The 13,172-nt window shown below is 28.1% G+C and overlaps 1 protein-coding gene across 1 annotated transcript; it reads left to right on the forward strand.

Annotated features, from left to right (window-relative positions):
• Nucleotides 1-244: 244 nt before the first annotated feature.
• LOC117174198 lies at nucleotides 245-7,839 on the forward strand. Its single transcript, XM_033363062.1, has 4 exons — nucleotides 245-407; nucleotides 4,981-5,376; nucleotides 6,653-6,788; nucleotides 7,081-7,839. The coding sequence occupies exons 1-4, from the start codon at nucleotides 365-367 to the stop codon at nucleotides 7,241-7,243; spliced, it is 738 nt and encodes a 245-aa protein (XP_033218953.1). The 5' UTR covers nucleotides 245-364; the 3' UTR covers nucleotides 7,244-7,839.
• Nucleotides 7,840-13,172: the final 5,333 nt, after the last annotated feature.

Raw genomic sequence — 13,172 nt, forward strand, 5'->3', positions numbered from 1 at the left:
TGCCGATGACATACAAACAACTCTTGGTGATTATGAAAAAGTCTGGTTTTTTAATTGTGAATCTTTTTCATGCTCCCTTGGCATAAAATTATTCACGAAAAAATTTATTTCTTTTCGATCTTAAATTAAAATACGAAGTTTTAACTGGAATCCAAGCAGAAGAGTCTCACTGGTTTGTCTGTATTGGGAACCAATCACAAGAAGACAGATATGCTACTTACGGTGGCTATTTAACTCAGACAGGGAGCTTATTCTAATTAGTCCGAATGCCTTTGTACGCAGTGATCGGTTCCGTGTTTCCTACCCTCGATAGGGATTCGGAAGTTGTTCAATGAAACTTTTGTAAAACAAAGTCTGTGAAAAGATGAAGGAAAAGATGGGTGTTCTTGTGCTTGTTTTCCTCGCCTGTAAGTCAAAAGACACGACAACGAAAAAGTGAAAATCTCAGTGCAATAATTTTTTACTTGACTTACTATTAAACCTTAAGACTCTTTGATTAGTGCCTTCTTTCTCTTTTGATTTTTTCAATTATTTTGGAACCTTATTATTGCAATTCTCCACTTTCCCTATCATTTTTATTAATTCGAATTAATTTTAGTAATTTTGTATTCTTTTTTCTTTACATTTTATGTTTTTTCAATCAGTGTTAATAATTTTTATGTTAATCTTTGAATATATTTTATCCGATTTATTAGTTATATGTCTGATCTGCTTTGAGTGAATTTACTGTATTTTTAAGGGTTTCATAGGCTACGTCGAAAATTCTTATCACGACGAAAACTGGATGCTCAATATGGTAAAAAAAGTACCTGTAGACAAATAATCTTTAGTCTGCATTACCGAAAAAACTGTTTAAAGATGTAAAAAATCCTTCATTTTATTCCAGTATAAATTATAACAAAAATTATTCTCAAACAATTTTCGTAAACAAATTTACAGTATGAATATTTTCCATTAAATAAACCAAATTCTTATTTGCGTTGTCAATCAAAAACATATTTTCGATTACTTTTTGTTGTGTTTCTTCAAAAATTGACGATTATTAATAACTAAAATCATTTTTATGAAAAAATTCACATTTCGATTGTTTTTCAACATAAAAAAATCCATTTTTTACATCGACTCAAAATGTCTTTCCAATGAATTTCGTTGTGAAGTTTTGCAAAGTGAGAAAAATTGTTTATTACTTTAAAACATTTGCTATTTTTCAATAATATGAACATATTTAAATAATACATTATTTTTACAAAATCACCCAGTCAATCATCAAAACGACATTTGGAGTAAGTTCCATGAACAAAAACTCAGGCATTAAATAAAAAATAGTCAAGCTATGAGTTTTTTTTTATAAAAATTGTTAAAAAGACTGCCAAGACGTGTATAATTTAAATTAATCGTAACAAAAAATTTGCTTCTCTCACATATACCAAAACTGAATTTTAATCAGCTGAACATTCCGAATTCACAAAAATGTACTTCGTTCATTAGTTTTTTAATAATATTGAAGGACATACTTTAATTACGTAACGGATTATAGGCCCTCTATAAGACCCCCCCCCCCTCTGTCCACTATAACAAAATGTAACAGAATACGCCATCCCCCCCCCCTCCTTTCTGTAGTTAATTTTTATTTCCATGAATTTTTTTGCTATTTATTGCTAGAAAATTAGGGAGGGTGTCCGAGAACTATAATACATTTTCAAAATTCTTTGATTTTTCTTTGACTAATTTTTCATTTTCCTTATTCATTAATATTCAACCACCAGCATTTTAATGTAGCGATATTTTGAACTCATAACCTTTTATAAAGGGTATAAAATAGTATTTTAGAACCACATTTACAATTTTTAGATTTATTCATTTTTTAAATCAAAAAATGTCTTTTCTGCTATAAAAGATGGCTTTTTAACAAAACCACGTAACTTTCAATAAGATAATCAAACTTTTAACATAATAAATGTTATATTTTCAACCTCAAAAGATAAATTCCCCAAAAAAGTGTCATAGTTTATATTTAAATAACAAAATATCAAATTTATACAACAAAACAAAAACATTTTAAAACCAAAAAGGCGAATTGTCAACAAATAAAGATTTTTCACTGACTTAAAAATGTTAAATTTTCAATCAAAGACATTAACCTTCGATCAGAAACAAAATTTCAACAATGTAGTCAAAGGTTTACCTAAGTAGTTGAATTTTAAATTAAAAAAAGATTATATTTGAGCAAAATACATAAAGGTTCAACCAAAGAGACGAATTTTGACGTAAAATATAAATCTTTAACAACAAAAAGATTAATTTCCCAACAACAAAATATAAATTTGTAACATAAATCAAATATTCAGCGACGTAGATTTTTTACGAAACAGTAGAATTTTTAAATAAAAATTATGACTTTCTAACAAAATATATTCATTTTCAATCGGACGATTGCATTTTTATCCAAGAAAGAATATATTTGTTTTAAAACAGATGAATATTTAATTTATTTTTAAAGTTTAAGACAATAGTTGAATTTTCATCTAGAAAAGATTTTACTTCTCTTTTCAACACTAAAATATTGCTTTTAAACAAAAAGTAAAATTTCTAAGAAATAGTTTCATTTTTAGCAAAACAACAGAACTTCCAACCAAACAGTTGTATTTCTATACCAGGAAATATTTCATTTCTGCTAAGGTTGCTGTACTTTAAAATCAAAAAGACAAACTTTCATAAAATATTTAAATTTGCATCCAAAGAAGATTCCAGTTCACTTTCCAACACCATATAATAAGAATTGTAAACAATAATTGAATTCGCTGCTGAATAGTCAACTTTTTAACCAAATAGAATGACCCTTTAACAAGATTGTTCAATTTTCAACCAAACAGTTGTATTGTTATAAAAGAAAAGCATAAATTATACTAAAACAGGTGAATTTTTAATTAAAAAAGACAAATTAAAAAAAAGTTTTGAATTTTTATTTAAAAGGATTCGAATTGACTTTTCAGCACAAAAAGAAGAATTTAAAATAAAAAATAAATTTTTCCAGGAAATATTTGAATTTTCAACAAAGCAGTTGCATTTTGCTTTATTTTTATCCAAGAAAGATGCAATATTTCAAACAAAAGTTTAATGTTTTACGAAAAAAGTTTAATTTTTAATCCAAAGACCAAACTATTAGGATGTCTTTTTAAGAAAATTGTTATATTTTCAATCAAATAATAAAATTTATAGCTAAAAAGTTAGTTTTCAGGAGCATATTTTGCGAATTTTCCAAAATTACATACATGAGTTAAGGACTCCCTCCCACCTTCCGTAACAAATCGTAACAAAATGTTTTGATCCCCTCCTCCCTTGAGCTGTTACATAATTTAAGTAAGGTCCCTTAGAAGTTATTTCCCTAGTAAAAAAATCTTCCGGCTGTTTAATCTTGGATCTAGGCTAGATCTTTTTGTAACATTACAATTTCCAAGTGCCAATAAGCTAAATTTTTTAAACATTTTCGTAAAAGGTGTTCAGTTTGTCTCAAATTTCTCAAAATGAAAAATTTACATTCTATCAATAATTTTTGTCTTATCGTCTTGACAGGCTGTTTAAAATATAAGGTACTACTGTTTTGCAACGTTTCTACTTATTTAACTCTGATTGTAGTATCTAGAACAAAAGTTCAGCCAAAGTTCTGGTCAGCCATAGACTAGACCGTTTGATTTGCATCAGATTGAAGTCTAGTTGGTCTGGTCTTAAACCAGACGAGCGACAGAAAACTTTCCTACTAGGTTGTTTTTATTTATTTCTACCCACTGGAAACTTTTGGCTGATAGTGCTTGCAATGACTTAAGACATTTTTTGATCAATCTAAAATTTTTTAAATAATGGCTTTTCTGAAAAGTTTACAAAAAGTAAACTTTGTTATTGAGTAGAAATGTTTAAATCGGATGAAAAGTTGAAGCTAAAAATTAATTTCTCCGCAGGTAATGTTTTTATACCACTGTGCCGCAGTCGAACGTACATCCAAAGGGTTAAAAGTTGATATGAATATTAATCAACCCTAGGCCACTCGACGAAAAATGTTTATTCCTGTTAATGTTTAGAATTCCTGAAAATGAAAGCCAGAATTCAACGAAAAAATTTGGAAAAGCACCATGTAACGCTTTTATTGCAATTGAAAAAAAGAGATCCCCTTATAAAAAAAATCAAGAAAAAAAATAGAAAAAATAAAAAAAAAGGAAAGAAAAATTAGAGGATAAAGAGGATTTGGTTGGTTGAATTCTCATTTTTCTTTCCTATTTTTTTCCAGAGAATGTTTTTAGAAATTTTTTTCTAAGGGGATCTTTTTTATTTAATTGCAACAGGAGCATGTTATGGCGGTTGTCCTACTTTATTCGTTATATTTTAATGGTTTTATATTCAGGAATTCTGTAAGTTTATTTGATTATTGGACGTTAAATAGGATTTAGAATTTGATTTTAATTCCATTTAAATTTCTTAAATATTAAATATATATTTATCAGTTTGTTATATTTTTTTCATTATCAATTGCTAAACAATGATACAAGTAATAATATTTGGTTTTCTATACCACTATGCTCTAAGCTTCACATTTCCATTCATTTTTACTGGGGTGGCTGAAATTTAAGTTATCTTGTGCTCTTCTTTGTTATAAATCGGTAGCTACAAATATTGAAAATGAGAAAATTTGGTTTTCTAGACTATGATGCTAGAAGCTTTTCTGCTAGTCCGATTTCCTTGGCCACGGCTCAAATTGATTCACTTGACATGTATGTAGAATAGCGATGAAACGTAATGTTGAATATTTTACAGTCTTTTTCTATTATTTATGGTAGTAAAGTAACAAAATCTGAGCATTTCCGCAGCCTTTGAAACCCATTTTTAAAACTGCTTGACTCCTTAGACTGCCTTTTTTCTTTGTTTTGAATTATACGCAGTTTTGGTTTTGTGGTTACAAAACTATTCTGAAAATTCAACATTCTTCAGGTTTGATAGGTTGTACTCTTTCAAGAAGTATCTATACAGTAGAACAAGAACCTGGAACCATTCTTTTGAACGTATCGGCAAATGCGTTGAGACAAAAATGCGATTTAAAAGGTGGCGAGACAGCTGAGAATTTTAAAAAATTCATGAAATCCTACCTTTCACGTACCACCGATATTCACAAAGAAATTCCAGTAAAAATGAAAAGAGGTAATCGTACCAAAGATTGGGACACAGCATTTAACGATTTTTATTACATGGATACCAATCTGAGAAAGATTATGAGGAAATTGACGGATTCTGTGCTATCTTGCTTGGACGAAATCGATTTGGACGACCAAAGTAAACAAGAAATGATCGACTCTGCTCTGGAAAAAGTCAGTGCTGCTGGAAAATATGGTAAGATTTTTTAAGATTTAAGAAGATCCGAATTATCTTGAACCTTATACTTAAAATACAATGATTGATATTTTGCCAATCCAATTACCAAATTAAAAAGACGTGTGGTGATAACAATATCACAACTGTCGAAATAAGTATCTTTTTTGTAAGTTTTAAGGATGACTTTGCTTTTAATTATGAACAGTATTTATAGCCTTAAGATCTATAGTTAAAATTACTATCATAGTGATAGTTAAATTTAATTCACTTAATTTTCTACTACTTATTCAATAATTGCTTCAAAAATATATTATAGCACGCTTTGTAGGTTGAATGGGCTAATCAGTATTTTTTGACAAAAATTTTGTTACGCTTCTTTCACACTTCTTTTGTAATTCATTTAATCAAAAATCAATTTAGAAGAAAACTTATAGCATCATTATATTTCGAGGAAAGAAACTAACACAGAATAATTGCATGAACATTTGCAAAATAATATTTAAAACTGATGATATGGGGCACAGAGATCACTATCATTTTTCAGATATACAGGAGGGGCAGCACATCGAGCATGTAATCAAAATGATAGATTTTCGTGCAAAGTTTCAGTTCGTATAATGGAATGGTGCTATCATTTTTCTAGCGACAATGATCCTTTCTTTCTTTTGACGAAAAAATTATGAGCGTTATCTAATTTAATCAAAAATCTCATTGCCCCGCGTTTCACGGATTTTTGAAAGATTTTTTATTTTTCGAAAATTGATTTTCTAATAAATTTATATCATATATTGTATATTTACCCATCGTCCTGAACACTTGAAGTTTTTCATATGATTATCTTGAGGAAAATTGTGCGAAAACGTTTAATTTAGTTACATTTTTTAGTTTTTAAAATCAATCAATTTATACTTTTTTTAATTTTTTGGAATTTTAAGTTTTTTAAATTAGATTTTCAAGTATTATATTGAGATTATTGGGATATTTGTATTTGCACCAGAATCACGTATAGGAGCAAATCATTTCCAAACAAAAATATTTAAAAAAAAGATTAAATAGCGTATTTGTAAAATATTAATTGAAAAAAATTGAAAGCTCCAGAAAACCTTGGCAAGGAATGCTATCTATTGCATAGGATGTCATAATTAAAATTTTATAAATAAAAACTGAAAAACAAGATAGAAAGTTGTCTATCATGTTCAAAAATTTACGTGAAAGCCTAAAAATACATTTTGCGATTCTAAAAAACGGGATCATTTGATAACTATTTTTTAATGAGTAAACATTCTTTTATTAGTAACTATTGCAATGTCGGATGGAAAGTGCTTTGATGAAGCAGGATGGGCGGCATTTACACTCTGCACAACAACCTCTGACCCTAAAGGCTCGCCTTTCATTCCACTTCCGCTTGTTTATAGCCACGATGAGTGCAAGTAAGTGTTATGAAATAATTGCAAAACATATTGATGGGACACATATTTTTTTTTACCCCCAACATTTTTTTTCGAAAGCGTTACTCTTACGAAGTTAATTTTTTTTTTCTTTATCAAATCTCACTACATTTAGCAAAACCAAATTTTGCTCGATGAAAATTTTTTTTATTGTTTTTGCTAGTCAAATTTTTTCCAAATACAAAAATTGTGCCGCGTAAAGAATTCTGAGATCCTGAGACCGAGGATTCGATAAAATATATAAAATAAGAATTCTTTTGCAAATTTTTTGCAGTGACATTTTTAAAACTCAAGAGTGCTATATAAATACAGTGAAAAACTGTGAGGAGTCAACAAGGACAGCAATGAACTCTACTGTCAGTGGGATGAGGGAGTACATTCGATGCGATGGTTTTTCACGTCTCACTCAATCTGCTATAATTACTGAGGGGCATTAAATCACAATTTCCTGGTTCCTTCGTAACAATAACAAAATGAGAGTATTTACAATCACATTCTACAGAGATAAATTAATTAAGAGAAGAATTTTACTAATTAGTTTTTACGACTAGCAATAATTATGTTTTTATGTAAAATCGTAAACGGGTACTTACAACATATTTTGTTCATTAAGACTGAAATTCTTGTGGTATGAAATTAAATTCAACTAAAAAAATGATAAAAAGATAGTAAAAAGAATTAATATTCATAGATAACCACGCTGGAATGTTTCCAGGATGTTGACATGTTGATAACATTATCCGCCCTCAATTGAGGCCTGTCGCGTCAGCTATGTGCTACCCTAACCATAAATACAATGTAATGTGCAGTCTATAATTCTGATCTTTGACTTGGTTTTTTTTTGTCTGGGTCGATAACATTTCTAATGTGAAAGAAAGAGATAAATAATGAGAGTTATGTCTTCATTAGTTTCGAAAAAATCCAATAACGTTTCCGCGACTCGTATCAATATCTACGCTATGTGAATCATTCCTTAAGAAATATTATCTATTTTCATACAAATGTGAATAAAATTGTTTCGCTTTCCCCACGATAATTGCGGTTCTTCATATCCTGAATAAGTTAAGTGTGTCTGCACTAAACTACCATATAATTTAATAATACAATTTTGCCCGATTTAAATAATATGATCATTTAAAAAATTACTATTTAATTTGAACATTGTCGTTCAAAAAGATATTGAATTTTTGTCAAAATTGATCCCCCAGTTTTTGTCAAATGTTCAAATTTAGAAGACACAACAAAATTGGAGCAATTTATCTTCAGGACTTCTTGCATAAAAATAATAACCAGAGTCATAACATTTTCATAATTTAAAAAAACAAACGAAAAGAAAATTTGAAACAAAACAACTTTTCTTGAAAAAGCCCAAATTTATATTTAGATCACACAAGCAATGGAAAATTTCATTTCTCGCCCAAACTGTACATGAGAAGAAAAAACATGAATAGACAAAACTTCGGCACTAAAAAATAATCTACAAATATGTTGATAAACTTTCTGTTCTGACGCGTATTTTTTACTTTATTTTTAAACTTCACTGAAAAAATAAAATTTGAATTTTTAAACGAACGGCACAAGCTATAAAAAAAACTTTAATATGTTTATCCAAAACTTTTTGAAAAGCGACGGAAGTTAAGAAAGAAGATGAATAGACAAACATTATGCATTTATAAAAGATCTACTACTTAGTTACCAGTAATTTTTTTATTGCACATGTAATTTTTGTTTAAATTGTATAGAATAAAATTAAAAAATTTTTTAAACTGTTTTTTTTTAATTTTCCGGAAAACGGCAAAAGCCATAAAAAAAATTAAGAGACAAAATTTATTCATCCAGAAAAGAGCTATAAATTTGCTCATATTCATTTTTTGATAGGATTAGATTTTTTTGTCTTGTTCGTAAGAAACATAATTAAAAATTTTTATTTCACTGGGCAATCAATACAAAGCATAAAAAAATTTATTGACAAAAGTTGTTCATCCAAAAAAGCTACAAATCTTTCATTAATAATTATTTGATAGGGCGCGTACGTTTTTATTATTTGTAAAAAAATAACATGAAAAATAAAATTAAAATAATTCTTGCGAAACGATAGAAGTTATGACAAAATCAAATGTTGAGTTAGCCATTTTAAATGATACAATTAAAAAAAAAATCCCAACATTTTAAACCATTAGCGGCCATATTGGATGAGTTGGGTGGGGGAGGAACTCATTTTCGTTTCGTTTCTTTGTTCCTATCTCTGGAAAAAATCTGAAAAACTTCTCAGAACTTTGTTGAATAATTTTCAACGTGCATGCATTTCTCGAAAAGTATTTGGCGGGCAGTTTAAACTCACAAAAAGCTTCAACACTTTTTTTAAAAAATTTTCGTGGCATGAAACTCAAGTAATATCTCAGTTTTTACTACAGAAGTCACTTTAAGAGCTATCATTGTGAATTTCTTCAGATTTTCAAATTTGGAAGATCTTAGTGTGAAGGATTGAAAAAAGTAATTTTGACATTAGGCTGGTCCAAATTTATACCTGTGAAAATTCAACTTTTGATCTTTACTGATAGTACCCTCCCCTCCTAAATTGTTCGTTCTTTAAGGAATGTTCAGGGAATAATCTTCACTAAACATATTTTAATTCTGACACCCCTAGTCCCCTTTAATTGTTCATGGAAAATACCTCAACAATACGAAATAGCAGTTTTCTATCAAATTATTGCCAAAGACGGTATTTTTTGAAATTTTTTCAACCTGAATTTTTCAATTATGAATTATTTTATTTCGGCAATGAATTATACAAACGTAATAAATGTCAAGTGTTGCATAGTTCTTGTTTAACTCATTTCATAATTATTTAAACAATTTTCATTGGCTTAAAAATTTTTTTTGTTCTACTATCGTAAAAAGTTATCATTTTCTGGAAATTATTACGCAATCAAAGAATGTTGAGAAGAATATATTTCAAAATGATCTTTTAGTTAAAAAAATATTAGTTGTTTAAATAATTGAAAAATATCGTAAGTAAACAAATATCACCCTTAAGATTTGTGAATTGTATCACTAATTTCAGAAAAGAATAACTTTTCATGATTTATAGAGAAAAAAAGCTTTTAGAAATTGCTAAAAGTCTTTTAGAAAAAAATATCAAAATTAAATTGTATTGAGTGGAAATTATTTTTTGAATACTTCCTAAGGGATAACTATAATTTAATGTACAAAAAGTTCAAAAGTATTTGGTTTTTCCATTTTTTTTTTTAATCGAACTTTTTCCATACAAACCCCATTTTAATTTGAAAAGCCAGGAGGCACAGGGTAACTTTGTAAACAATCATGTCATTTCCTTTTTACGAAAACGAATAAATCGATGCGGGAGGGAGGGTAAAAATCGAAATTTGAATTTTTAAAGGTATTTATTTGGCCCACCCTGGTGTGAAAACTACCATACAACTTTTGAAAGACTAATCGGTCTGAGTTGCAATTTGGCACGAAATTTTAGGGAGCAAAAAGAAAGAGCAAGTTTGTTAACCTGCACGCGCGGCTTACAAGTGTGAGTGCGCCCAAGGCGTACCTGTTGATCTAGAACTTAGCAGTCGATAATCTATTTACCTCGCGATACACCCTTCGTCCTTGTACGTTCCCCACATTTTTATATAGGACTTTTCCAACTAAAGTTTAAACCATTGACAACTGAAATTTATTAATTGTGAATTCTTTTTTTTTTAAAGCTCATCCGACTTTAACGACTACATGTTCATCACTTGTCTCGTGATAAAAAAAGATTGAAATCAAATTTTCAAATTGAATTTAAACACAATTTGGTATTAAATATTTTATTGTATCTTTTGTCCCTTTTTGCAAAAATTTAATTTGGTTATTTGTAGTGTCATTTACCACGATTAAAACAAAAACTAATCGTCTTATAGAAAAATGATAAAGAACAAATTTTTAGCTCTCATTTGGGTGAACGAATTTTGTTAATTTATTTCTTTCGTAGTTTGTGTCGCTTGTCCAAATTTTTATTTAGATTTTATTTTTAATGCTGTATCATACGAATAAAACAAAAGGCATACTCGTCAATTAAGAAAAAGTAGTTTCTTCCGTTATTTCGTTGCTATACAAATTTAAATTTCCAATTTTTTTCAAATCGTATGTTATTTGGCATAAAATTTCCATTTTCGTTTGCTCGCTTGATAATTTTATTTTCATTAAAATATGTCGTGAGGATAAATTGTTTAAATTGCCAAGTACTAAAAAGAAACACACATAGAATTTTCAAATCTTGAAAAAAATTGCTTCAGAAATTCTAAAAGTTCTCTTTTTGAATTTTTGTACAAATAGCTGGTTAATGAACCTATCCTTTTCTCTGAGGCCTTGAAAAAGTGTGCTAAAGCTCAATCTAATCTGATCATTTTTTCGAAAGTTCTATTGCCTGAAGACTACAGACTATAGAGACTGACAGACACCTTTTTAAAAATAGTTTTTTTCTGACGACGCAGCATATCAAAAAGTCAAATAGATCTTTTTGTTTGTGAATTAATTTTTTTCTCCGTCTTTCTAATTATTCCACTTTTGTTAAAAATGTTATTTTTCAATATTGAAATTTGATCTTTTCTGATTGAAAATTTGTCTGTTTGACTTGAAAATTTAATAATGTAGTAGAATATTAAATTTTACGATTAAAATTTTGAACTACCTTATTGAAAAATTATTTTATTAGATGACAACTCATCTCTTTTTGTAAAAAAGTAACCTTCATGGCTCAAAGATAAACCATTTGGTTGAATATTCAATTGTTTATGGAAAATTCGTATTTTTTAAATTAAAAATCATCAATTTGATAGAAAATTTAACAGTTTGATTAAAAATTAAACCGTTTGGTTGAAAAGCCATATTATAATTTTAGCTGTTTTGTCGAAAATTCAACTACTTTGCTCAAAAATTTAAGTGTTTAACGGTTTTGAAGAAAATTAGTCTTTTTGAGTTGAAAAATGAACAATTTAATTTATTATTATTGATGTAGATTTTTTTGACCAGTGAAATTATTTAATACTTTAAGACGTTAATTTTGTCTGTCTACTTGTGCATAATCAATATTATTAAAATGTTGATTAATTTAAAAATTAATTAAAATTTAATCGATATTTTAATGATATTGATTATGACCAAGTAGACAAACAAAATTAACTTCCTGAACTATTAATTTAATTTATTCTTTTCTCAACTAAAAAATGCTTCGTGGCTTAAAATTTAACTTTTTTAAATTAATCTTTATATGCTAGAAATTCTTTCAAAATTCATCTCATACTTGGTAGAAATTTCATTCTTTTTGGTTCAAAATGCAATTGTTAGGTTGAAAATTAATCTTTTTTTTCTTAAATTCAACTGTTTCCGACCAAGTTAAAATATTTTTTTGGTTGACATATCACATATTGCCTTTTTCGTTGGGAATTTATCTTTTTTGGTTGAAAATTCAACACAATTATTTTTTTATTAAAAAATTCACATATTTGCTTGAAAATTAAACTATTCTGTTAAAAATTCATTTTTTCTCACATCCTCATCCTAATGAGAAGGTATTGGTATTATGTAAAATTGGACTTAGTTGGTTTTTACCAGATTTTAACGGTTTGAGACCCCCTGAGTCAGAAAAAGCGATTTTTAAGAAGGTCCTCATACGTTTATCTGTTTTTCTGTCTGTATTTATTGTAGATAAAAATTTTGAAAGTTAAAGCATTTTCAAAACTTTTGAAACGGTTTTTCCGAATAACTGGAAATTATATTTACGACTGTTCTTAGTACTCGGAAAGTCGAACCGTTTCGGATAAAAATAAAATTATTAGATTTATAGTATTTCAGAATGTATAAAAAAAAGAATATTGACATTTTATGCCAAACAATGCACGATATGAAAAACAGTCAAGAGGAGAAAAGCATTACTTTTTGAAAGCTTTCTAGGATAAATAACAACAACTTTGTTAATTTTCTTGAATAAACGAGAATTTGGATTTTACAGATTGTCGAATTGATATCTTATTTGGTAATAGGCATTTTTACTTCATTGTCAGCTAACGTCACTTTGTTGAGTGCTTAGGAGAAAAAATGGACCGAATGCATGGGATTCGATCTATTTTTGCCCTATTTTGCTAATATCTTTGTAAAAACTGATTTTTGCTGTATGAAAGTATTTAAAAAATATTTTTTATTTTCTAGACAATATTTAATGAAATAAGAAATTATTATTATTCATTACGAAGTGAAGTTAGCTGGTAGTTTAAGTCAAAATACCTTATAGACGTGATTTGTTGCACAAACATTGTTGATAATGTAAGAATCAGGCGTTACATCGCCTTTATGTGTTTCTCCTTTTTTTTA

The sequence above is a fragment of the Belonocnema kinseyi genome, chromosome 1 (genome assembly GCF_010883055.1).
Source record: "Belonocnema kinseyi isolate 2016_QV_RU_SX_M_011 chromosome 1, B_treatae_v1, whole genome shotgun sequence".
Classification (NCBI taxonomy): domain Eukaryota; kingdom Metazoa; phylum Arthropoda; class Insecta; order Hymenoptera; family Cynipidae; genus Belonocnema; species Belonocnema kinseyi.

Excerpts from the sequence above, each read along its gene's own strand:
- LOC117174198 (XM_033363062.1), top strand. The coding sequence starts at position 365 with ATGAAGGAAAAGATGGGTGTTCTTGTGCTTGTTTTCCTCGCCT. Across the intron at positions 408-4,980 it reads TGTGCTTGTTTTCCTCGCCT|GTTTGATAGGTTGTACTCTT; the intron begins GTAAGTCAAAAG and ends AACATTCTTCAG. Across the intron at positions 5,377-6,652 it reads CAGTGCTGCTGGAAAATATG|TAACTATTGCAATGTCGGAT; the intron begins GTAAGATTTTTT and ends TTCTTTTATTAG.